At 43.0% G+C, this 24,224-nt stretch overlaps 1 protein-coding gene across 1 annotated transcript in view; it reads right to left on the bottom strand.

Annotated features, from left to right (window-relative positions):
- Positions 1 to 21,482, bottom strand: part of ARHGAP20 (Rho GTPase activating protein 20) — a 186,253-nt gene extending 164,771 nt beyond the window's left edge. Inside the window, exon 1 of the mRNA XM_077483975.1 lies at positions 21,222 to 21,482. Within this exon, the coding sequence (XP_077340101.1) occupies positions 21,222 to 21,323 (102 nt within the window). The 5' untranslated portion in view covers positions 21,324 to 21,482. The remainder of the gene's footprint in view (positions 1 to 21,221) is intronic.
- Between the last annotated feature and the right edge of the window lie 2,742 nt (positions 21,483 to 24,224).

The following is a 24,224-nucleotide window of genomic DNA, read 5'->3' on the forward strand; positions in this document are numbered from 1 at the left end:
TTAACTAGTTAAGGACCGGAAAGCATTTGTCCCCTTAATGACCAGGCCATTTTTTTTGCGATACGGCACTGCATCGGTTTAACTGACAATTGCACAGTCGTGCGATGCTATACCCAAACAAAATAACATACTTTTTTCCCCACATATAGAGCTTTCTTTTGGTGGTATTTGATCACCTCTGCAGTTTTTATTTTTTTGTGCTTTAAACAAAAAAAGAGTGCCAATTTTGAAAAAAAATACTTTTTTTTTTTAGTTTTTGCTATAATAAATATCCCCAAAAAATTGTAAAAAAACAAATCTCTTCATCAGTTTAGGCCAATATATATTCTGCTACAAATTTTGGTAAAAAAAAAATCACAATAGGCATATATTGATTGGTTTCACAAATGTTATGGCATCTAAAAACTATGGGTAGATTTAGGAACTTTTATTTATTTTTATTGTTTTTACTAGTAATGACGGTGATCTGCAATTTTTAGCGGGAAATGGAAAAACCCCAGGGGGTGGGACTTTGAAGGCGCTCAATAGTAGTACAATAGAGTATTCAATAAAACACAATTTATTAATAGAATTAAAAATTGAAACATGGAACGAACATGGCCTAGACAACTGGAAATACATATAGGAATGCAGATACAATGGTATCCTTCACCCAACGCGTTTCAGAGCTGAGTGTAGTCTCTTTCATCAGGGGTTAACAGGATATCAGTATTATATAAAATGCAAGTACAGGTAATCAATATAGATAAATCTACATGATAGTACATTAGTATATTGGACAAAGAATTTACAACTCACATGCATTCGAGCCATGGACTGGAATTTTTAGTGGGACTGCGACATTGCGGTGGACAAATTACACTTTTTGGGGACCAGTGACATTATTACATTGATCAGTGCTATAAAAATGCACTGATCAATGTAAAAATGACACTGGCAGGGAAGGGGCTAACACTAGGGGGATGATCAAGGGGTTAACTGTCTTCCCTATGTGTGTTCTAACTGTAGGGGGGATGGGCTGCCTGGGACATGACAGAGATCACTGTTCCAGATGACTGGGAACAGTAGATCTCTGTCATGTCATCTGTCAGAATGGGGATCCGCCTTGTTTGCAAACGCAGATCCCCATTCTGACTCTGTACTAGGCGATCACAGGTCACCGGCGGACATCAAGTTCCCCTGACCCGCAATTGTGCCTGCGTGAGCCGACGTACAATAACAGCAACTCACCCATTAGAGCCAACCTGCTGCAGTACAACAGTGGCAACTGGTCTTAAAGTGGTTAAGGTTATAATTAAACTCACTTGGTTGCCTCATCTGCAATAAATTAGCCTCAGAACCTGTGTAATTCATATGTGCTCGGGTTTAAAGTGATGAGGTGGCAACCCTAGTGCCCCCACTCTGGATGAAGGAGCTAAGGGGCACCACTGGACAGCAGCATTGTCAGTCTGGGGGGAGGGGAGTGTTAGATTTACTAGAAGATTTAGATACTCTAACAAATTGAAGCTAAACTCCAGCTAACACTTTATAAGCAATTACAGCAACAGTTCTTTTTCCTTTTGGAATAAAGTTTTTACATAAATAAAAGCTGATCATTCTAAGCACCCCTGTCAGTGGTAAATGGTTTTTTTCAATGCTCTAACTGCTACATTTGCCAAGGAACTTTCTGTTGAAAAAAAAAAAAACACGCTTTCTGGCTGGATCACCAGGTGAAAATTAAGGAAAGCCTAAAGCCCCATACACACTATCAGATTTTCTGCAGATTTTTGTCTTCAGATTTACCAAAACCATGTAGTGCAAGGGCCTACCTGATTGCATACAAATTGAAACTGCTAAGGTTTGACCTAATATTACATAGTTTTGGTAAATCTGAAGGAAAAAATCTGCAGAAAATCTGATAGTTGTTGTGGTGCACTGTGCTGGAAAAAATGGTACAGGCCTAATTTTAGGTCCATTGTGGTGTCCTGCCAGCCCTTTCTAATGTGTAATAATGCACTTTATGCATAATTAAGCACACAGGTGGAAAGGGGGCATAACAAGCAATCAGATTTTATCATTATATGCTGCAGGTGAGAGAAAAGCTTAAAAATCTCTTAACTAACCTGTTACTTTGGTTAAGATTTTCACTTTGATACACACAGTTCTGCTCATAAGTTTACATACCCTGGCAGAATTTATGCTTTCTTGGCCAATTTTCAGAGAATATGAATGATAACAGAAAAACTTTTCTTTCACTCATGGTTAATGTTTGGCTGAAGCCATTTACTATCAATCAACTGTGGGCCCTGGTAGGTGGTGCTGGTGGGCACTGGTAAGTGAACCTGGTGGGCACTGGTAGGTGACACTGGTGACATCTCCATGATCGAGACCGATGTCCCTCTCTGTCCCTCTCGCAGCCGCCATTTTTTTTCCCCTCCTCACAGTGGCGTAACTAGGACCTTCAGGGCCCAATGCAGGAAACCTTGGAGGGCCCCCCCCCGACCTCCGGACAGGGCTCTTTTCTCCGAGCCCGATGGTGGAACACCAGGGCCCAGTCCCAAGTGGGTGGCCGCATATAAAGGAACCGATTTAAAAAACATCAATTAAAGCCACTGTGCCCATCAAACGCCGCCACTGTACCATCAAATGTCACTACTGTGCCCATCAAACGCCACCACTGTACCATGAAATGTCACTACTGTGCCCATCAAACGCCACCACTGTACCATCAAATGTCACTACTGTGCCTATCAAACTCTGCCGCTGTGCCATCAAACTCTGCCGCTGTGCCCATCAAATGCCACCGCTGTGCCCATCAAATGCTGCCAGTGTACCCATCAAATGCTGCCACTGTGCCCATCAAATGCCGCCACTGTGCACATCAAATGCTGCCACTGTGAATCCCCACCACCTGCTCGCTGTCTGCCTGCCACTTACCCTGTCTTGGTGGGGCAGCGGGTAACGGCCATGAGCGGGGTCCTCCATGCATCTCCTGTCATCCTCATCTCCCGTCCTCTCCTCTTGATAGGCGTCCAATAGCTGGGCCTATGGTTTCAGCCAATCAGGTGATGGGTAACAGACCCGCACACCTGATTGCTGGAGAGGCGGTTCAGTGTTAGGAAAGTGAATATTAATTCACTTTTCTAACACACCTGGGTAGACTGTGAGCGTCAAGCATGGCGCTCGCAGTTCACCTATTTTGAAGCCTATTAGAGCACATGGCTCTAATCAGGTACTGCAAAAACAACCCCCGCCACTGTAATTCTGGCGCCCGGCACCCCAAAAAGGGACCAGACACCTAAATATGGGGGTGGCAGCGGTGGCCATGGATAGATTCATGCTATGCTATGCATGAATCTATCCATTGGTCATATAGGGTGTGGCTGGAGAGAGGGGGCGACACCTGTGCACCCTTTTGGATGCACCGCCACTAATAAACACATGCACATTCACATACATACATATGCATACATGCACAAACACATACATGCGCACACACACATGCATACATACACATACATATATAAACACACACACACATACAAGCATGCTCACACACACACACATACATGCTCACACACACATACATGCATGCTCACACACACACACACACACACACATACAAGCATGCTCACACACACACACATACATGCATGCTCACACACACGCACATACAAGCATGCTCACACACACACATACAAGCATGCTCACACACACACATACATGCATGCTCACACACGCACATACAAGCATGCTCACACACACACATACACACATACAAGCATGCTCACACACGCACATACAAGCATGCTCACACACGCACATACAAGCATGCTCACACACACATATACAAGCATGCTCACACACACGCACATACAAGCATGCTCACACACACACACATACACACATATACAAGCATGCTCACACATACACATACATACAAGCATGCTCAAACACACACATACATACAAGCAGGCTCACACACGCACACAAAGAAGCATGCTCACACATACACATACAAGCATGCTCACACACACACACACACACACACATACATGCATGCTCACACACACACACACACGCACATACAAGCATGCTCACACACACACACATACACACTTACAAGCATGCTCACACACACACATACATGCATGCTCACACACGCACATACCCTGTTTCCCCGATAGTAAGACACCCCCGATTGTAAGACATATCGGGGGTTTCAGAGGGGTCGGCTAATATAAGCCGTACCCCGAAAGTAAGACATATGTCTTACTTTCGGGGAAACACGGGGGTATTGCCGCCTCCCTCTCATCTAGCTGCGCGCCGCCTCCTGCCCACGTCCGCACCGTCCCCCTCTCCATACGTCGCCGCGTCTGCCATTTCCCTCTGATCTTAATGAGCGCCGCCTCCTACCCACGCCTGAGCCGTCCCCCTCTCCATACGTCACCGCGCCGTCCCCTGCACTTGTCACTGCCGCCTCCTGCTTAAAATACGGTAATGCACACAGTATTGATCATACATCAGTAAAACATACACACTGGCATACTGGGGTATCATCTGCTGTATGTAACCCAGTGGGTATCAGCAGGTGTCACACTGGATTAAATACAGCAGGTGGTACTGTATCACACATAAATCTGTTTTATCTTCCAGTATTCCACTGTTCGTTCTTACCATTTTTCATTGTTTTACATGTTATGCAATGTTGTAACAAGACATTCTTGGCACTTCCTTTTATAAAACTGTTTTGTGGTGAATACAATACTGTTCAGGTTGTTAATAAATGTTAATTTTATGGTTAAAACAAAAAATTCGACAATTTTTTTCCAATATAAGACATACCCCGAAAGTAAGACATAGTGGGGCTTTTGGGGATAAAAAGAAAGTAAGACACTGTCTTACTTTCGGGGAAACACGGTACAAGCATGCTCACACACGCCCATACAAGCATGCTCACACACACACATACAAGCATGCTCACACACACACACACATACAAGCATGCTCACACATACACATACAAGCATGCTCACACACACACACACACACATACATACAAGCATGCTCACACACACACACACACACACACACATACAAGCATGCTCACACACACACACACACACACACATACAAGCATGCTCACACAAATATAAACACAAATGCAGTAGCTAGTCTTATAAAAAAAAAAACGGCAGACATTTACAGTACCTTGGCTCTTCCTGCCGGGTACTGCACTGTAGGGGGAGACAAAGAGCACACACTTTACCCTAATGTGAGGAGCTCCCGCACAGTGTCGATTTCAGTTCGGCTGATGATCGAGGAGCTCCTCTCAGCCTCCCCTCCTATGGAAGAGTACAGGGGGCCTTCAAGGGCCCCCTGCAGCAAGGGGCCCGGTCGCCATGGCGATCTTGGCGACCCCTATAATTCCGCCACTGCCTCCTCACGCTATCAGCATAAGGAGGAAAAATAGCTGATTACCTGCTCTGTTTACATCACATGATCAGCTGTCATTGACTGAAAGCTGATCACGTGGTAAGGAGTCTGGATCGACCCCTTACTACGATCTGTGATCAGGTGAGTCTCATAGACAATGAGTTTCTGGACTCCTGACAGACCCTTGCATCTTTCATCCAGTGCCACGCTGACGTGCAATTATAAATATATTCCATTTTGGAATAAGGTTGTAACATAAAAAAATGTGGAAAAAGTGAAGCGCTGTGAATACTTTCCAGATGCGCTGTACATTGCTGCCATGGGCACACTTTTTGAATCACAAAGATTTAATATGCAGAAAATGATTGGTGAAGCCCGCATGAGTGCTTTCTGGCCTCTTCTTTTTCCATTTTACTGCTTTCTCAAAATAAAAATTTAGTAATGTAAATGTTGGCTAAAAAGTTGAATGCACTATTTTAAAAAGAATAGTACATTTTATATGGAGATGACCAAACAGGGAGAACTGAGGCTGCACAAGGGAAGGAGGAATTTTGTCTCAAGAGAGGGACAATCGTTCTGAATATGGGACAGTTGGGAGCTATAAGCCCCTGTACACACGGTCTGAGATTCTGCCAACCAAATCTGTCGGATTTTGTCTGTCAGATTTAGTCTGACGGATTGTGTCCGAGACTGTTGCATACACACGGTCGGACTAAGTTGTCCAAAAATCCGATCTTTCAGAACGTGATGACGTAATTTCGTTACGATGGGACTACATTCAGGCTAGTAGCCAATAGCTTTGATGTAGGAATTTGATCTGAGCATGCGTGGCACTTGGTCCGATCAAAATTCTCTACACATGATCGGATTACGTCCGACCGCCGCGGTTGGTCGGGAAATATTTCCAACATGTTGGAAAATTGGGTCCGACGGAGATTCGGACGGAATCAGTCCGATGCATACCACACACAGTCGGATTATCTCCGACCGTGTGTACAAGGCATAAGAGTGTCTCTGGAGGGAAATGAACCTAAAGCCCCAGCACTTGCAGGCCTGACATACTTCACAATGGAACTGCTTCATGGCATTCTAACAGTGTGAATAACAGCTGTTTACTGTGCACAAGTCATCTATATAAAACAGAATATGTCAAGTAAATATGACATGTATATTTTCTGTGACATATAATTAGGGCCGAGGTTTACGCCAACGCGTCTGAAAAGAATTTCAGCATGTCAACCAGAACATATAAGCAGGCACTGATGTAAGTATACTAAAATATAAAGTATATGGAAACACACAGCGCGGCTTGACCCCCCCCCCCCCTCCCTCCTCACAGGACTTGACAGACAGCAGCAGGAGCCAATCGATAAATAGAAGAAGATAATCCACAACTCCATACATGCTCTTAAATATCTTCAAATTTTTTGATACTCCATAAAAGACAAATATGGTTAGCAGAAGCCAATGGATCCTGCTGCTCTCAGCAATGCCTGTGAGAGTAGGAAGAGAAGACCTGTGGCCAGGCACAGTACTGGATTAAAAGAGGACCCAGGTAAGTGTTAGGCCCCTTTCACATAGGACGGATCCGTACTGATCTGCCCTGTGAACATCCGCTTGCTCAGCGGGGATCGCGCCGTTGATCTCTGCTGAGCAGGAAAATGACAGGTCCATCTCTCCACACTGCGCAGGGACAGACTGTCAGAGCGCCGCTCTCCCCTATGGGAGATCGGGTGACGACGGAACGCAGAGTCCATCGTCACCCGATCAAATGACGGATGGAAAAGTAGGTTTTTCCTCCGGCACACTTTTTCGGATCGGATTGGGTCAGATGTCAGGGGACATGTCACTGCTGACATCCGATGCTCCATAGACCTCTATGGAGCATCCGTTCAGGTGCGCCTGAAAAACTGACAGGCGGACCTGAACGGATCATTCGTGTGAAAGAGGCCTTAGGGAGGGGATAGAGAATAGTGGGGTGGGGGGGGACTAGTATTGGAAGGCTTTTTTTTTCTTAGGCTCCCGTTCACACTGAATCCAACTTTGAAATTGTGTGACTTCACTTAAAGTCGCACAATTTCAAAAGCTGCAGGTCAGTGTGACTTCAGGTGCAACTTGGCTTACATCTATGCGACTTCATGCACAGGTGCTATGCAAGTCGCACCTGAAAGTGCAAAAAATAGTGCAGATACCTTTTTTTCAAATCGGTGCAGCACCACAAAGTCAGAGTCGCACCGATTTGAACAGTTTCATTGTCAACATGAGGGAGAGACTTGTCATGCTATTTGGACCTGTCAGAGGTACAGAGGTACAGACTGAAAGCCCGAGGACGTCTGCAGGAGCCCACATTGCACCTGTAATGACCATGACCATGGGTACTGACCATGGGTGCAATGCTTTCCAGGCTCCTGCAAAAAAAAACTATAAAATTAAAAAATTAAAAATTATAAATGTACATTTTTTTCTGCAAAAAAGTATGCTTTTTTTTTGCAAAGTAATATTAAAGCGTTGAATTTTTTGTGAATTTTTTGTGTACTAAAATAATAAACTTGCTATCAGTGGCAACTGGTGCTATATACTTTAAGAGGGGGGAGGCAAACAAAACACCCACTGACTACCCCAACAACCCCTCCCCACCGATCGGTCAAACCCCCCCACCCCTGACGTTCGCTCCCCCCTCCCCCCAGCCCCATACTTACCCCATCTAAGTCACGGGTAGCTTCGACTCCTTCCTGTGTCTTCTCCTCCTCAGCAGCAGCTTCCTCCTTGGGGGTCAATACAATCGCTTCTTCTCTGGGACATTCTGACATCACTCGAAAAAATGCAGGACCAATATTCTTTACTGCAATTGAGGACTGCAAGGGCCCATCCACAACTGGAGTGTTGGAGAGAAGAGGTGATCTCCATAAGCCTGGCGGACTTAGGGATAAGGCAAGTATTGTAGCTTATTCCTCTACAGATAGACTTAACAACCATTTAATCCATGTAATGTGGGAAGGCTCCACATCAAGGGTCATTTTTTTTTCTATCCTGGATTGCCTTCAAGGGAGAAAAAGAATTGTATTTTTCTACGCTGCAGCAAATGGGACCATGCTTTATAAAAAAAGGTTTCCCCCCCCCTGTATCAACTGTGGGTATAGGATTCTGTATGTGGATGTTTTCTATTTATATTTTCTATTGGTTAACTTAGATGGCCTTGTACCTTTTTTTCTGCATGACTTACTATGTAACACATGGAAATGTACCTTCAGAAAGCAGTCCGAATGGAATTCCTAAATTGTTTATAGAATAATTTTATTTGTTGCCTGGAGTCGCTCTTTAACACTATGGCGCTACCTACTAGACAAACACGCTTTCCCTAGGTACTTTAATTAATCTTTTAAGACAAGAAGATGCCTTGTAATTTAGTGCATAAGCTGGTATAACCAGTTCTAACAACAAAGTATTCTTGACACATCTCACTGAGTTATAACATACACTGAACGGAGTGTGTCTTACAAGGAGATTCCTTTACTGCACATAACAGGCAAAATAAAAAGCTTTCCAGATTATGATGTTAAGCTACTTCTGTAGACTGGCTGCAGTCTGATGCTTAATTGCTTTAGCATGGTGCCTTGAGCAAGCGGCATTGCTTGCAGTACTGCAGCAATTGGGTAAGTACTAGCTCCTGCATGCTCAGCCTTTGTTCCAGGGTTGGTGATGGCTACAGTTTTTCCATATCTAATCTACAAATTTGGGTGTACATAAAACTACTTATGGACCAACAAGGTCTGGGAGTCCAAGCAAAAACATTACATTATTAGATAGATACAGTAGATAGATAGATAGATAGATAGATAGATAGATAGATAGATAGATAGATAGATAGATAAATTAAAATGCAAGGTCTGCTTGTTAGAGACTTGTGCTTCCTCACCCTGTAACAACTGCTGCATAATAGTAGTTGGAAAATGTACCTGTAAGGAAAAATGTTGGATAATATACTTACTTTTCCCCATCTTCCAAATTGCGGGAAGAACCCCAAATCACATAAGAAGACACTCCAACCCAGTGCAAGGGAATCTTCCTGCAAGATTTGGTATCCTGTTCATTCTCAGCATCTCGTTGGAAGTAAAATTACATCACCTTCACCTAAACAATACAGGCGGATGACAGTTGAAGCTAAGTATATAGTCCAACATTTTTCAACTAATTGTAGCGGGTGCCCTGCATATCCCTCTGCCTGGACAAGCTGGCCAAGATTTTCCTGTGAGGGAGAAAAGTGCCTGTCAGTTTCTGAGGGGAATATTTCCCCTCTCCTTTTTTTCTTCTCATAGAGACACACACAGAGACACACAAGGCTGCTCACTCTGCATCCTCCCCAGTGTCCCTATTGGCAGGAATAGGGGAGCCAATGACAGGAACAATTACACATGACAGGAACAATTACACAAGCAAATCAGAAAGACTTTAACAATCAGCTTCTGCAAAGGATTCTGGAATGTGTAGTCCCCATCTAAAACGGCCCCATAGTTTTCTATGGGGACACAAATACAAGAGCCAGCTTGGAAGCAGGAAACTAAAGACTCCCTCTTGCTGATTGGAGGAGATTCAGACAGCACAAGGCAGAGAGATCAGACCTAAGGGAGAGATGCTGTCTCCCAGGTGGGTGATTTCCCTGTGTGATTTTGGCCTCCACCGCCAGTCAGGACATCCAGCCTGAGAGAGGGGGTTTTCCAGGTGAACATCAAGGCGCACCTGCACAGGCAGTGAAGTGTTCCAGTGTGAGGTTACCAGTCGGGTCACCAGGCGAGCCTGCTGTTCCAGGATGTTTGTTTGTACTTTGACCGCAGGATTGGGTGAGGGGGGTTTTGCCCATCTGCAGGAAACAGGGATACTGCACCACAGAAGAAGTTAAATGGACACTGTATACAAATATCATTGCTGTTAATCATCTTGCAGACACTTGTAGTGCCACAGGCTAAAGGAAAAGGCCATCCATTTTCAGGGACACTGTATACAGACAGCATTGTCCTTTCACCTTGCTGAGAAAGATCCTGCCTTCTTCACTTGATAATCGGGGCAAGTTGTGTTATTTGAGAGTGGCTAGCTGAAGACACAAAGCCTCATCTTTCATCAAAAGGACTGAAGCTACAAGTGCCATACGGACCCGCACACACATATTCAGGGGTCTGTGTATGCAGTGGGTGTGTGGACAGTTTATCTTGGAAGTTAAGGCCTTACATGTTGATTTATATAAAGTATTTAAAGTTGGGCCTGTGGTGTCAGGGAACAGAAGAGAGAGGCCTGACACAAAGAGTCATTCCTCTGCTCTCCTCCTTCCTGGGCTCATAGTGCCAAATTTGAGTAGAAGTAACCAATCTGATATGAAGGGGTTTATTTACTAAAGGCAAATCCACTCTGCACTACAAGTACACTGCAAATCTGAGGGGAAGATCTGAAATTAGAGGAAGCTCTGCTGATATTATCATCCAATCATGTGTAAGTTAAAAATGCTGTTTTTTATTTTACTTGCATGTCCCCCTCACATCTACAGTGACTGCACTTCCAAGTGCATTTGCAGTTCACTTTTAGTACAGAGTGGATTTGCCTTTAGTAAATCAACCTCAAAGTGTCATATTGTAATTTATTTGCTATTTAAGTGTGCCTCTGCTCCTGGAGGCATTCTCAGGTTTGGAATCCCTCGAAAGCAGCCTGAACATAGTATTGAGCTATACTGCTCTCAATTTCACTTATATTATAGTTGATTACTTGAATATACAGTATCTCACAAAAGTGAGTACACCCTTCCCATTTTTGTAAATATTTTATTATATCTTTTCATGTGACAAAACTGAAGAAATGACATTTTTCTACAATGTAAAGTAGTGAGTGAACAGCTTGTATAACAGTGTAAATTTTCTGTCCCCTCAAAATAACTCAACACAGCCATTATTGTCGAAACTGCTGGCAAAAAAGGTGAGTACACCCCTAAGTGAAAATGTCCAAATTGGGGCCAAAGTGTCAATATTTTGTGTGGCCACCATTATTTTCCAGCATACCTGAACCCTTTTGGGCATGGAGTTCACAGGTTGTCACTGGAGTCCTCTTCCACTCCTTCATGACGACATCACAGAGCTGGTGGATGTTAGAGACCTTGCGCTCCTCCACCTTTCATTTGAGGATACCCCACAGATGCTCAATAGGGTTTAGGTCTGGAGACATGCTTGGCCAGTCCATCACCTTTATCCTCAGCTTCTTTAGCAAGGCAGTGGTCATCTTGGAGGTGTGTTTGGGGTCGTTGTCATGTTGGAATACTGCCCTGTGGCCAAGTCTTTCGAAGGGAGAGCATCATGCTCTGCTTGCTTCAGTATGTCACAGTACATGTTGGCATTCATGGGTCCCTCAATGGACTGTAGCTCCCCAGTGCCAGCAGCACTCATGCAGCCCCAGACCATGACACTCCCACCAACATGCTTGACTGTAGGCAAGACACACTTGACTTTGTACTCCTCACTTGGTTGCTGCCACACAAGCCTGACACCATCTGAACCAACTGAGTTTATCTTGGTCTCATCAGACCACAGGACATGGTTCCAGTAATCCACGTCCTTAGTCTGCTTGTCTTCAGCAAACTGTTTGCGGCTTTCTTGTGCATCATCTTTAGAAGAGGCTTCCTTCTGGGATGACAGCCATATGCAGACCAATTTGATGCGTATAGTCTGAGCACTGACAGGCTGACCCCCCACCCCTTCAATCTCTGCAGCAACGGTAGCAACACTCATAAGTCTATTTCCCAAAGATAACCTCTGGATATGACGCTGAGCACGTGCACTCAACTTCTTTGGTCGACCATGGTGAGACCTGTTCTGAGTGGAATCTGTCCTGTTAAACCGCAGTATGGTCTTGGTCACTGTGCTGCAGCTCAGTTTCAGGGTCTTGGCAATTTTCTTATAGCCTAGTTCATCTTTATGTAGAGCAACAATTCTTTTTTTCAGATCCTCAGAGAGTTCTTTGCCATGAGGTGCCATGCCGAACTTCCAGTGACCAGTATGAGAGAGTGAGAACGATAACACCAAATTGAACACACCTGCTCCCATTCACAACTCAGACATTGTAATACTGATGCGTCACATGAAACTGGGAGGGAAAATGGCTAATTGGGCCCAATTTGGACATTTTCACTTAGGGGGTATACTCACTTTTGTTGCCAGCAGTTTAGACATTAATGGCTGTGTTGAATTATTTTGAGGGGACAACAAATTTACACTGTTATACAAGCTGTACACTCACTACTTTACATTGTAGCAAAGTTTCATTTCTTCAGTGTTGTCATATGATAAGATATAATAAAATATTTACAAGAATGTGAGGGGTGTACTGACTTTTATGAAATACTATATATACTGTTCCTGTTTGTTAATTTCCCACCAAAATATTGCAGTAACGACAATTTCTGTGTTTTATCATAACGTGTGTGTTTCTCATTGGTCCTTGCACTTACACTATTGCCAGGTGTGCCAGAGGGGGCTGAGACTGTTATTGGGGTTGAGAGGCAGAATGACGGACTGAACAAACTTAAGCGGCACCTCCGGGAGTAGTGCTATAGGATACTATGCAGCAATTTTACAGGAAGAGGGGGCCTGCATCTTATAGAGTGGGGAAAATAATTATTTGATCCCCTGGAGATTTTATAAGTTTGCTCACTTGAAGAGTCTATCATTTTTATCATAGGTATATTTTAAATGATAGAGACAGAATATCAACCAAAAATCCAGAAAAAACACATGATACAAATGTTAAATATTGAGTTGCAGTTCAGTTAGTAAAATAAGTATTTGATCCCCAAACAAAATCTGACTTAGTACTTGATGAAGAAACCCTTGTTGGCAAGCACAGAGGTAATACCAGTTTTGGCTGGCGCTCCAAAAAATTTTTTGGGGGGGGAGGCGCGCAACTTTTTTTGAAAAACAAAATCAATAATTGCAGCCACTGTGCCCTCAAATGTGGCCACTGTGCCCTCAAATGTGGCCACTGTGCCCATGAAACGCTGCCACTGTGCCATCAAATGCTGTCACTGTGCCCATCAAACGCTGCCACTGTGCCCATCAAACGCTGCCACTGTGCACATCAAATGCTGCCACTGTGCCATCAAATGCCGCCACTGTGCCATCAAATACTGCCACTGTGCCCATTAAATGCTGCCACTGTGCCCATTAAATGCTGCCACTGTGCCATCAAACGCTGCCAGTGTACCCATCAAATGCTGCCAGTGTGCCCATTAAATGCTGCCAGTGTGCCCTTGAATGCCCCCAGTGTGACCCCCGTCTGCTTGCCATCTGCCTGGCACTTACACTGTCTTGGTGGAGCAGCGGGTGACAGCTCACACCCCCCCCCCCGCAAATGGATAATGGGACACCCCACTCACAACTCCCCCGTGGATAGATTGCGGACACCCCACTCACACCCAACCCCCCACGGATGGATTGCGGGACACCACCTCCCCCCTGGAGGGATCACAGCACCCCCCACCCCTACGGATACATTCCCATGCAGGAGGTCCACACTTACTGGGTCTCCTCTTCTCCGGCGTCTCCTCTCCAGTCAGCTTCCTCCGCTATGTCCCACTTCTGCCAAAGCGCTGAGCATCCAATAGGGACATCTGGTGCTTTGGCCAATCAGGAAACAGGTCTCACTGACCTGCCTCGAGATTGGTGGGGAGGATATTCAGTATGAAAATAGTGAATATTCATTAGCTATGGTCACACAATTGGGTGGGATCAGGGAGCATCCCCCAAGCCCACCCTTTTTTGAAGCCCATTAGAACCTCTGGCTTAAGGTGCTTAAAAAAAATACAACCCTCCTGCCCCCGCCATAGGAGTCCATGCGTCCGGCATCTTGAAAGGGGCCGGGTGCATGGATAGGGAGGCAGCAGCAGGGATAGGGGGCAGCGCCCATGCATCCACAATGCATGGGCTACCACTGGGTAAGACGTTTATTGTAGTTAGCGACCAGGTTTGCACACATCTCAGGAGGGATTTTGGTCCACTCTTCTCTACAGATTTTCTATAAATCCTTAAGGTTTCTTGGCTGTCGCTTGGCAACTCGAAGTTTCAGCTCCCTCCATAAAATTTCTATAGGATTAAGGTCTGAAGACTGGCTAGGCCACTCCATGACCTTAATGTGCCTCTTCTAGAGCCACTCCTTTGTTGCCTTGGCGGTATTTTTTGGGTCATTGTCATGCTGAAAGACCCATCCATGACCCATCTTCAGTGTTCTGGCCGAGGGAAGAAGATTCTCACCCAAGATTTTACAATGCATGGCCCCGTCCATTGGCCCCTCAATGTGGCAGTCAGTCTATACGTTTAGCAAAGAAACAGCCCCAAAGCATAATGTTTTCACCTCCATGCTTGACTGTAGGGATGGTGTTCTAGTCAGCATTATTCTTTCTCCAAACACGGCAATTCCCCCTCCTCAAGAAGGCAAATGTACAGTCATGCTAATGAACATCTAAATGATTCAGAGAAGGATTGGCAGAAAGTGCTGTGGTCAGATGAGACCAAAATTGAGCTCTTTGACATTAACTTGACTCTGCGTGTTTGGAGGAAGAAAAATGTTGACTATGACTCTAAGAACACCATCCCTACAGTCAAGCACAGATGTGGAAACATGATGCTTTGGGGATGTTTCTCTGCTAAAGGTACAGGTCAACTTTGCCGCATTGAGGGCAAGTGGACGGGCCATGTATTGTAAAATCTTAAAGGAAAATCTTCTTACCTCAGCCAGAAAAATAAAGATGGCTCGCGGATGGGTCTTCCAATATACCAATGACCCAAAACATACCACCAAAGCAACAAAGGAATGCCTCAAGAAGAAGCACATTAAGGTCATAGAATAGCCTAGTCGGTCTCCAGACCTTAATCCTACAGAAAATGTATGAAGAGAGCTGAAACTTCAAGTTGCCAAGAGGCAGCCAAGAAACCTTAAGGATTTAGAGAAGATCTGTAAAGAAGAGTGGACCAAAATCCCTCCTAAGATGTGTGCAAACCTGGTAACCAACTACAAGAAACATCTTACCTCTGTACTTGCCAACAAGGGTTTCTCCACCACTAAGTACTAAATCATGTTTTGCTTCTGGATCATTTTTATTATTTTGGTTATAGTTGTAAAAACTCCTGCCAGATTTTTGCTGTCATCCCATGTTTTACTTGGGGATCACATGCTTATTTTACTCACTGAACTGCAACTTACAGTAATTTATAGCAATTGTTTAATGTTTTTTTTCTGGATATTTTATTGATATTCTGTCTCTATCATTTAAAATACAACTATGATAAAAATTATAGACCCTTAATTTCTTTGTAAGTGGGAAAACTTACAAAATCTTTAGGTGATCATATAATTATTTTCCTCACTGTATGTGAACCTAACATTTTACTGCATGGTCTGCTTTTGAATCCCATATATATATATATATATATATATATATATATATATACATATATATATATATATATATATATATATATATATATATATATATATATATATATATATATATATATATGTTGTTTTGCAATGTGATAAACATAAATAATTGCTTGTAAAAGAAGTATGATATTATTTCAATCCAGATCTTTACAGGCATACCCCACTTTTAAGTACGCAATGGTGTTTATTTACTAAAGCCAGAAAGTGCAAAATCAGGCTAATTTCTGCAGAGAAACCAGGTTTTATTACCAAAGCTTAATTGAACAAGCTGGGGTTAGAAGCGCATTGGTTTCTATGCAGGAATTAGCCTGATTTTGCACTTTCCAGCTTTAGTAAATAAACACCATTGTGTACTTAAAATTGGGGTATGCCTGTATTTATTGTATTAAAAGCTCTTATAAAATAAAAATAAAACTATTTGTAGTGCATCTGATATCAAATAAATATGTATGGGTGTCAAGCACATGAATACGGGTGTCAGGAAGTGAACGGGTCCTCCAGTGTAAGCAAAGGACAAATCATTGATAAAATCAGTGACCATGAAGGGATGGAAGCTGGTGTCTCCAATAACAGCTGTACTGAACATTGCTCATACTTCATTTTCCAGCTGAAGAATGTGCCAGTGCAGACGTGCCATGAATAGCATAAATGGAGACCTGACACAAAGAACTCATGGGTAGCAAATGTGCCTTATAACATGGCGCACAATCCGAAAGAGCAATTTGCTAAGAATGGTAAACCAATCATTCAATGCTTGATAAATGTACCCCTTAACTCCAAACGTCATCTTTGTTTTTTGAATACTTTACAAACTATTTGCAAAAAGAATAAGAATAGTTATCGGCTTTGGCAATTATATATATTTTATATATATATATATATATATATATATATATATATATATATATATAGCACACTATAGCAAAACTAAAAGATTTTCCTTTAAAATAACCCTGTCACACACTTGGGCAAATTCAATCTATGCATACAATAAAAATTACAGAGGTTTACTATAAGCGGATGCACAAGCTGCTTGCTCACATGGTGTGCACAGTTCATGGTGCAGAGATCCTATAATGGCTGGGTATTTCCTGAGATTCATACCCACCAGCAAACGCTCTCCTGAAGAAGTAAATGCTGCCTGCGAAACACGTATAGAGAAATCCTAGATCTACAAAGCATTCCTTTATTTTTTATATTATATTGAAATTTTATCTAATATAAATAAAATTGGAGAATTCTAAAAGATATTATTTTCTTTTGTACTATGTATTGAATGTACCTGAAAAGTCCCATCGAAAAACAGCTTGAGTTACCATTAGTGAAAACTGAAAAATGATCAGTACATCCAGAAATAAAAACAACTGAAGTTGTATGCAAATCTTGACTTTTCTTATCCAACTTGCGCTTGTTTCTACCATATGCCAACTCCCAGATCACATGAAAGGTCAGTAAGACCATTCATTAAATTAAATAATCCATTTGGGAGGTTTGGAAGGTAGAAAGGGCAAGGTCACACACAACTTCTACAGGAAAATTCTAATTGTCTTGTAGCTTCAGCTGCCTAAATGTCTAAACCCACTGACACAAGCTGTTCTGGATATAAGTCAGAAAAGTCTAAAAGCCTATCTAAACCCCACATAAAAATGTAATATAATGCAGCTTACCACCAGTCCCCAGATGTGGTGGCGGCATTCGTTTTTATCTCCTTTATTTTAACCTGGTGATCCTGCCAGTGATACACTTCCTGCCCTGGGGTGACAACACTCACCACACTGTATTTATATAGGGAATGCATTGTGACTGCAAAGACCTCCTCCTCATTATTACATAGAGGGAAATAGAGTCCACAGAAGATAGCTAGAAAAAATGACAATATTTTTTGAGATTTTACTTTAGGACTGATTAAGTTACAAGAATTCTGGATTTCTATCAGAATCTGGCAAATATTTTTCTATATAGAGACTCAACTAAGCCTGAAAAAGAAAATGAATGCTGCCACCTCATCTGGGGACTGCTAAGCTGCCATAGATTTGTTTTTTTCTTGGGTTTTAATGCCGTCCAGACTACACCATTATAGTACATGATACAATTGGATTTGGATGATACAGATGTGCAGCAATCCACAGCGAGCAATCAGTTATCACTGCCGAAATCCATTCAAAGATAATACAAACTAGTTGCTTTGAGTCACTGCAAAAACCTTGCGCAATCTTATTAAGCAAAGAAAATGTATTTTCATGGTACATATCAGATGTATCACTTGTGTTTAAGAACTCTCAATGGAGTCCCTTAACCAAGTCAGGGATACCCAGATGCTTAGATATGATATTCCATCTACTGGGTTCTCCAGAGACTGGCAGTTGTAGTGCCAGTTAATGATATCCTGGGTCTTGGGTGCTCTCCATAAAATCTCACTTCTGCTGTATATAGATATTGCATGGTAGATCAGCAGCTGCTGTGTATAATGCCAGATGTCAATGCACTGCCTTAACCCCTGAAGATAAAAGCAGCATGTGGTGTCAATTCCCTTTTTTCTCTTGCACAAGTCATACAGTAGAAAGAAAATGTATCATCTAGACAAGCAACTTTGCCATGACAATAGATGAGGATGTTGAAGTGTTATACAGACGCAATAGTGTCATTGCTACCAAGGAAAACACAAAGCTCAATCAGCTGGCTCAGTCTGGACACTTGTCAATACATCCCCACCAGTCTACACATCTCTGGTTCTCTGCTATTGAATATGTGACATGTAGTATTTAGAGCGCACAGCGAAAAGTGATAGACAGTGGGAGTTATTTACTAAAAACACATCCACTTTGCACTACAAGTGCACTTGGAAGTGAAGTCGCTGTAGATCCGAGGGGGACATGCAAGGAAAATAAAAAAACAGTATTTTTGCTTGTACATGATTGGATGATAAAATCAGCAGAGCTTCCACTCATTTCAGATCTTCCCCTCAGATTCACAGCAACTGCACGTCCAAGTGCACTTGTAATGCAGAGTGGATTTGCCTTTAGTAAATCAACCCCAATATCTCTCAACCAGTCCTTCTGGAACCACATTTCAGTAAAAGCATCTTTATAAAAATAATTTGTTAAATACGCTCCATCTAGCCATTCATACATCTACATGACCCAATAAGCTGTACATAGACGCAAACATGCTATGTCTGTAAAGGTGAACTGTCAATGAGAACCACAGTATACAGTATACACAGGCTTGCAGCCATTACCTAATCAAACAATGCAACATCCACCATGTACAACAATGTCTTTTTATTGCATTCTGCCATGTCAGATCATTATCTGCAGTGCCCAGGCACAAAGCAGCACCAGGGTGCCCATTGCCAGGCAGCAGGCAGAAGTCAAAGAGATCTTTTCTTCAAAAAACTGTTGAAGCAAATTTCACTGCTGATTAGCCAGCAATATCAACCAGATAAAGCCAAAGCAATTTTTGCACTGTCAGTCTAACATACAACACAGCAGTTTCACTTTTTATAGGTAGATAGATAGACAGATGGATGGATGGATTATAGATAGATAGATAGATAGATAGATAGATAGATAGATAGATAGATAGATAATGGATGGATGGATGGATGGATGGATGGATAGATAGATAGATCGATCGATAGATAGATAGATAGATAGATAGATAATGGATGGATGGATGGATAGATAGATAGATAGATAGATAGATAGATAGATAGATAGATAGATAGATAATGGATGGATGGATAGATAGATAGATAGATAGATAGATAGATAGATAATGGATGGATGGATGGATAGATAGATAGATAGATAGATAGATAGATAGATAGATAATGGATGGATGGATGGATAGATAGATAGATAGATAGATAGATAGATAATGGATGGATGGATGGATGGATAGATAGATAGATAGATAGATAGATAGATAGATAATGGGTGGATGGATAGATAGATAAACGGATGGATGGATAGATAGATAGATAGATAGATAGATAGATAGATAGATAGATAGATAGATAGATAATGAATGAATAGATAGATAACGGATGGATGGATAGATAGATAGATAGATAGATAGATAGATAGTTGATGGATAGGTAGATAGATAGATAGATAGATAGATAGATAGATAGATAGATAATGGATGGATGGATAGATAGATAGATAGATAGATAGATAGATAGATAGATAATGGATGGATGGATAGATAGATAGATAGATAGATAGATAGATAGATAGATAGATAGTGGGTGGATGGATAGATAGATAGATAACGGATGGATGGATGGATAGATAGATAGATAGATAGATAGATAGATAGATAGATAATGAATGAATAGATAGATAACGGATGAATGGATGGATAGATAGATAGATAGATAGATAGATAGATAGATAGATAGATAGATAGATAATTGATGGATAGGTAGATAGATAGATAGATAGATAGATAGATAGATAGATAGATAGATAATGGATGGATAGATCATAGATAGATAGACAGATGGATAGATAGATAGATAATGGATAGATAGACAGGTAGATAGTGGATGGATAGATAGATAGATAGATAAATAGATAGATAGATAGAGATCACGGATGGATGGATGGATGGATGGATAGACTACCATCAACACACACTTTTAGACATACCTTCAAAAGTAAAGTCTATTGCTATGCCCAGACATATGTAAGAATTCTAGGTGTCAGGTGGCAAAGTACATAATTGTTCTGCACAGATATAGTGCCACATGAAGCCATCCTCTGTGCCAATCAGATTGTGGATGTTGAAAATAAAGCAGAGTAGGGTTTCTATCTATGCCATCAGTGAAGACAACTTCCTCCTGATGGTCACAGGCAGACAGCTAGCATTTAAAGCATGTGGTCCCCCCAACTGTGCCAGAAGTACAAATCTTCATATGGTAGATCGTACTGGAGACTGCAATATCTATCAGCAGGGGCACCATATTATGCCATCCTCTGCATCACCCTGGTCCAGAAATACTCTGTGCCCATTTAGCAGCAATGTATGCCTGGCTTTAGTAGCAGGTGAGGTGACATTGTCATCTCACTGATCATAAGAATAAAAAAATATATAAAAAAAACATTAAATCTCCCCACAGCACAAGTATGCCAAGTCTTGTAGATATGGAAAACGGGGGTGCCCCAGGATGCCAGCCTGCAAATCATTGGCTGAATTGTGCAGATAAGATAAGCGTGGCATGAAAGCTGGTATAAGCAGTCTGACTAGCGGCATCATGCCCAGATTGCCATCCTGCAGCAGTGATCTAAGCCTACACTGGCATCAATGGTAGCAATGTAAGAGGTACCTACCTTTCTGCTTTCGGCGATCCCGGATAATTTGGGCTCCCCTGTCAAGGATGAAGATCGAGCCTGCTGTCCTACATTGTCCTGTTGCGGTGACATCGCTTCCATTAAGATGTTTCCATATAATTCCACAGAGGATCAGTCATGGTGGGCAGGGTGGCAGGGGATGGGTATGAGCGGGCACAGCACACAGGCATCCCCGACTCTGTACTGAGCTCCGGCTGGAGGGAGATGACAGTCTATAGAGCGCGGACCGCCCCGCTCCTCCTCCTCCTCTCCGCATCACAGATCGGTCTGCACTGCCGGGCTCAGCGCTACTAATCCCTCATCATTACATCACTGACAGCAATCATCACCGCACCTCCGACACATGGTCAAGGCATTTACACCTTCTTTTATAATGCGGCCTGACAGCCTGACTGCTCATTTACACAAGTCATTTTTTTATGGATAATTCATGGCTGAGGTTTACCGGTACTTCTATAGACGTGTACGCTATGCTTCTATAGACTTGTACGCTGCGCTCCTATAGACGTGTAGACTGTGCTTCTATAGACGTGTGCGCTGTGCTCCTATAGACGTGTACGCTGTGCTTCTATAGACTTGTACGCTGTGCTTCTGTAGACTTGTACACTGTGCTCCTATGGACTTGTAGCTGTGCTCCTATAGACGTGTACGCTGTGCTCCTATAGACGTGTAGACTGTGCTTCTATAGACTTGTATGCTGTGCTTCTATAGATGTGTAGGCTGTTCTCCTATAGACTTGTACGCTGTGCTCCTATAGACTTGTACAGTGTGCTCCTATAGACGTGTACGCTGTGCTTCTATAGAAGTGTACGCTGTGCTCCTATAGACGTGTAGGCTGTGCTTCTATAGACTTGTACGCTGTGCTTCTATAGATGTGTACGCTGTTCTCCTATAGACTTGTACGCTGTGCTCCTATAGACGTGTACGGTGTGCTCCTATAGACGTGTACGCTGTGCTTCTATAGACGTGTACGCTGTGCTCCTATAGACGTGTACGCTGTGCTTCTATAGACGTGTACGCTGTGCTTCTATAGACGTGTACGCTGTGCTTCTACAGACTTGTATGCTGTGCTCCTATAGACGTGTACGCTGTGCTCCTATAGACGTGTACGCTGTGCTTCTATAGACTTGTACGCTGTGCTTCTGTAGACTTGTACACTGTGCTCCTATGGACTTGTAGCTGTGCTCCTATAGACGTGTACGCTGTGCTCCTATAGACGTGTAGACTGTGCTTCTATAGACTTGTATGCTGTGCTTCTATAGATGTGTAGGCTGTTCTCCTATAGACTTGTACGCTGTGCTCCTATAGACTTGTACAGTGTGCTCCTATAGACGTGTACGCTGTGCTTCTATAGACGTGTACGCTGTGCTCCTATAGACGTGTAGGCTGTGCTTCTATAGACTTGTACGCTGTGCTTCTATAGATGTGTACGCTGTTCTCCTATAGACTTGTACGCTGTGCTCCTATAGACGTGTACGGTGTGCTCCTATAGACGTGTACGCTGTGCTTCTATAGACGTGTACGCTGTGCTCCTATAGACGTGTACGCTGTGCTTCTATAGACGTGTACGCTGTGCTTCTATAGACGTGTACGCTGTGCTTCTACAGACTTGTATGCTGTGCTCCTATAGACGTTTATGCTGTGCTCCTATAGACGTGTACGCTGTGCTCCTATAGACGTGTACGCTGTGCTTCTATAGACTTGTACGCTGTGCTTCTGTAGACTTGTACACTGTGCTCCTATGGACTTGTAGCTGTGCTCCTATAGACGTGTACGCTGTGCTCCTATAGACGTGTAGACTGTGCTTCTATAGACTTGTATGCTGTGCTTCTATAGATGTGTAGGCTGTTCTCCTATAGACTTGTACGCTGTGCTCCTATAGACTTGTACAGTGTGCTCCTATAGACGTGTACGCTGTGCTTCTATAGACGTGTACGCTGTGCTCCTATAGACGTGTAGGCTGTGCTTCTATAGACTTGTACGCTGTGCTTCTATAGATGTGTACGCTGTTCTCCTATAGACTTGTACGCTGTGCTCCTATAGACGTGTACGGTGTGCTCCTATAGACGTGTACGCTGTGCTTCTATAGACGTGTACGCTGTGCTCCTATAGACGTGTACGCTGTGCTTCTATAGACGTGTACGCTGTGCTTCTATAGACGTGTACGCTGTGCTTCTACAGACTTGTATGCTGTGCTCCTATAGACGTTTATGCTGTGCTCCTATAGACGTGTACGCTGTGCTCCTATAGACGTGTACGCTGTGCTTCTATAGACTTGTACGCTGTGCTTCTGTAGACTTGTACACTGTGCTCCTATGGACTTGTAGCTGTGCTCCTATAGACGTGTACGCTGTGCTCCTATAGACTTGTAGACTGTGCTTCTATAGACTTGTACGCTGTGCTTCTATAGATGTGTAGGCTGTTCTCCTATAGACTTGTACGTTGTGCTCCTATAGACTTGTACAGTGTTCTCGTATAGAAGTGTACGCTGTGCTTCTATAGACGTGTACGCTGTGCTCCTATAGACGTGTAGGCTGTGCTTCTATAGACTTGTACGCTGTGCTTCTATAGATGTGTACGCTGTTCTCCTATAGACTTGTACGCTGTGCTCCTATAGACGTGTACGGTGTGCTCCTATAGACGTGTACGCTGTGCTTCTATAGACGTGTACGCTGTGCTCCTATAGACGTGTACGCTGTGCTTCTATAGACGTGTACGCTGTGCTTCTATAGACGTGTACGCTGTGCTTCTACAGACTTGTATGCTGTGCTCCTATAGACGTTTATCCTGTGCTCCTATAGACATGTACACTGTGCTTTTATAGACTTGTACGCTGCTCTTCTATAGACGTGTATGCTGTGCTCCTATAGACTTGTAGGCTGTGCTTCTATAGACTTGTACTCTGTGCTTCTATAGACGTGTATGCTGTGCTTCTATAGACTTGTACGCTGTGCTTCTATAGATGTGTACGCTGTGCTTCTA

The sequence above is a fragment of the Lithobates pipiens genome, unplaced genomic scaffold (assembly GCF_037356315.1).
Source record: "Lithobates pipiens isolate NorthernLeopardFrog02 unplaced genomic scaffold, aLitPip1_a1.2 Scaffold_16, whole genome shotgun sequence".
NCBI classification, from domain to species: Eukaryota; Metazoa; Chordata; class Amphibia; order Anura; family Ranidae; genus Lithobates; species Lithobates pipiens.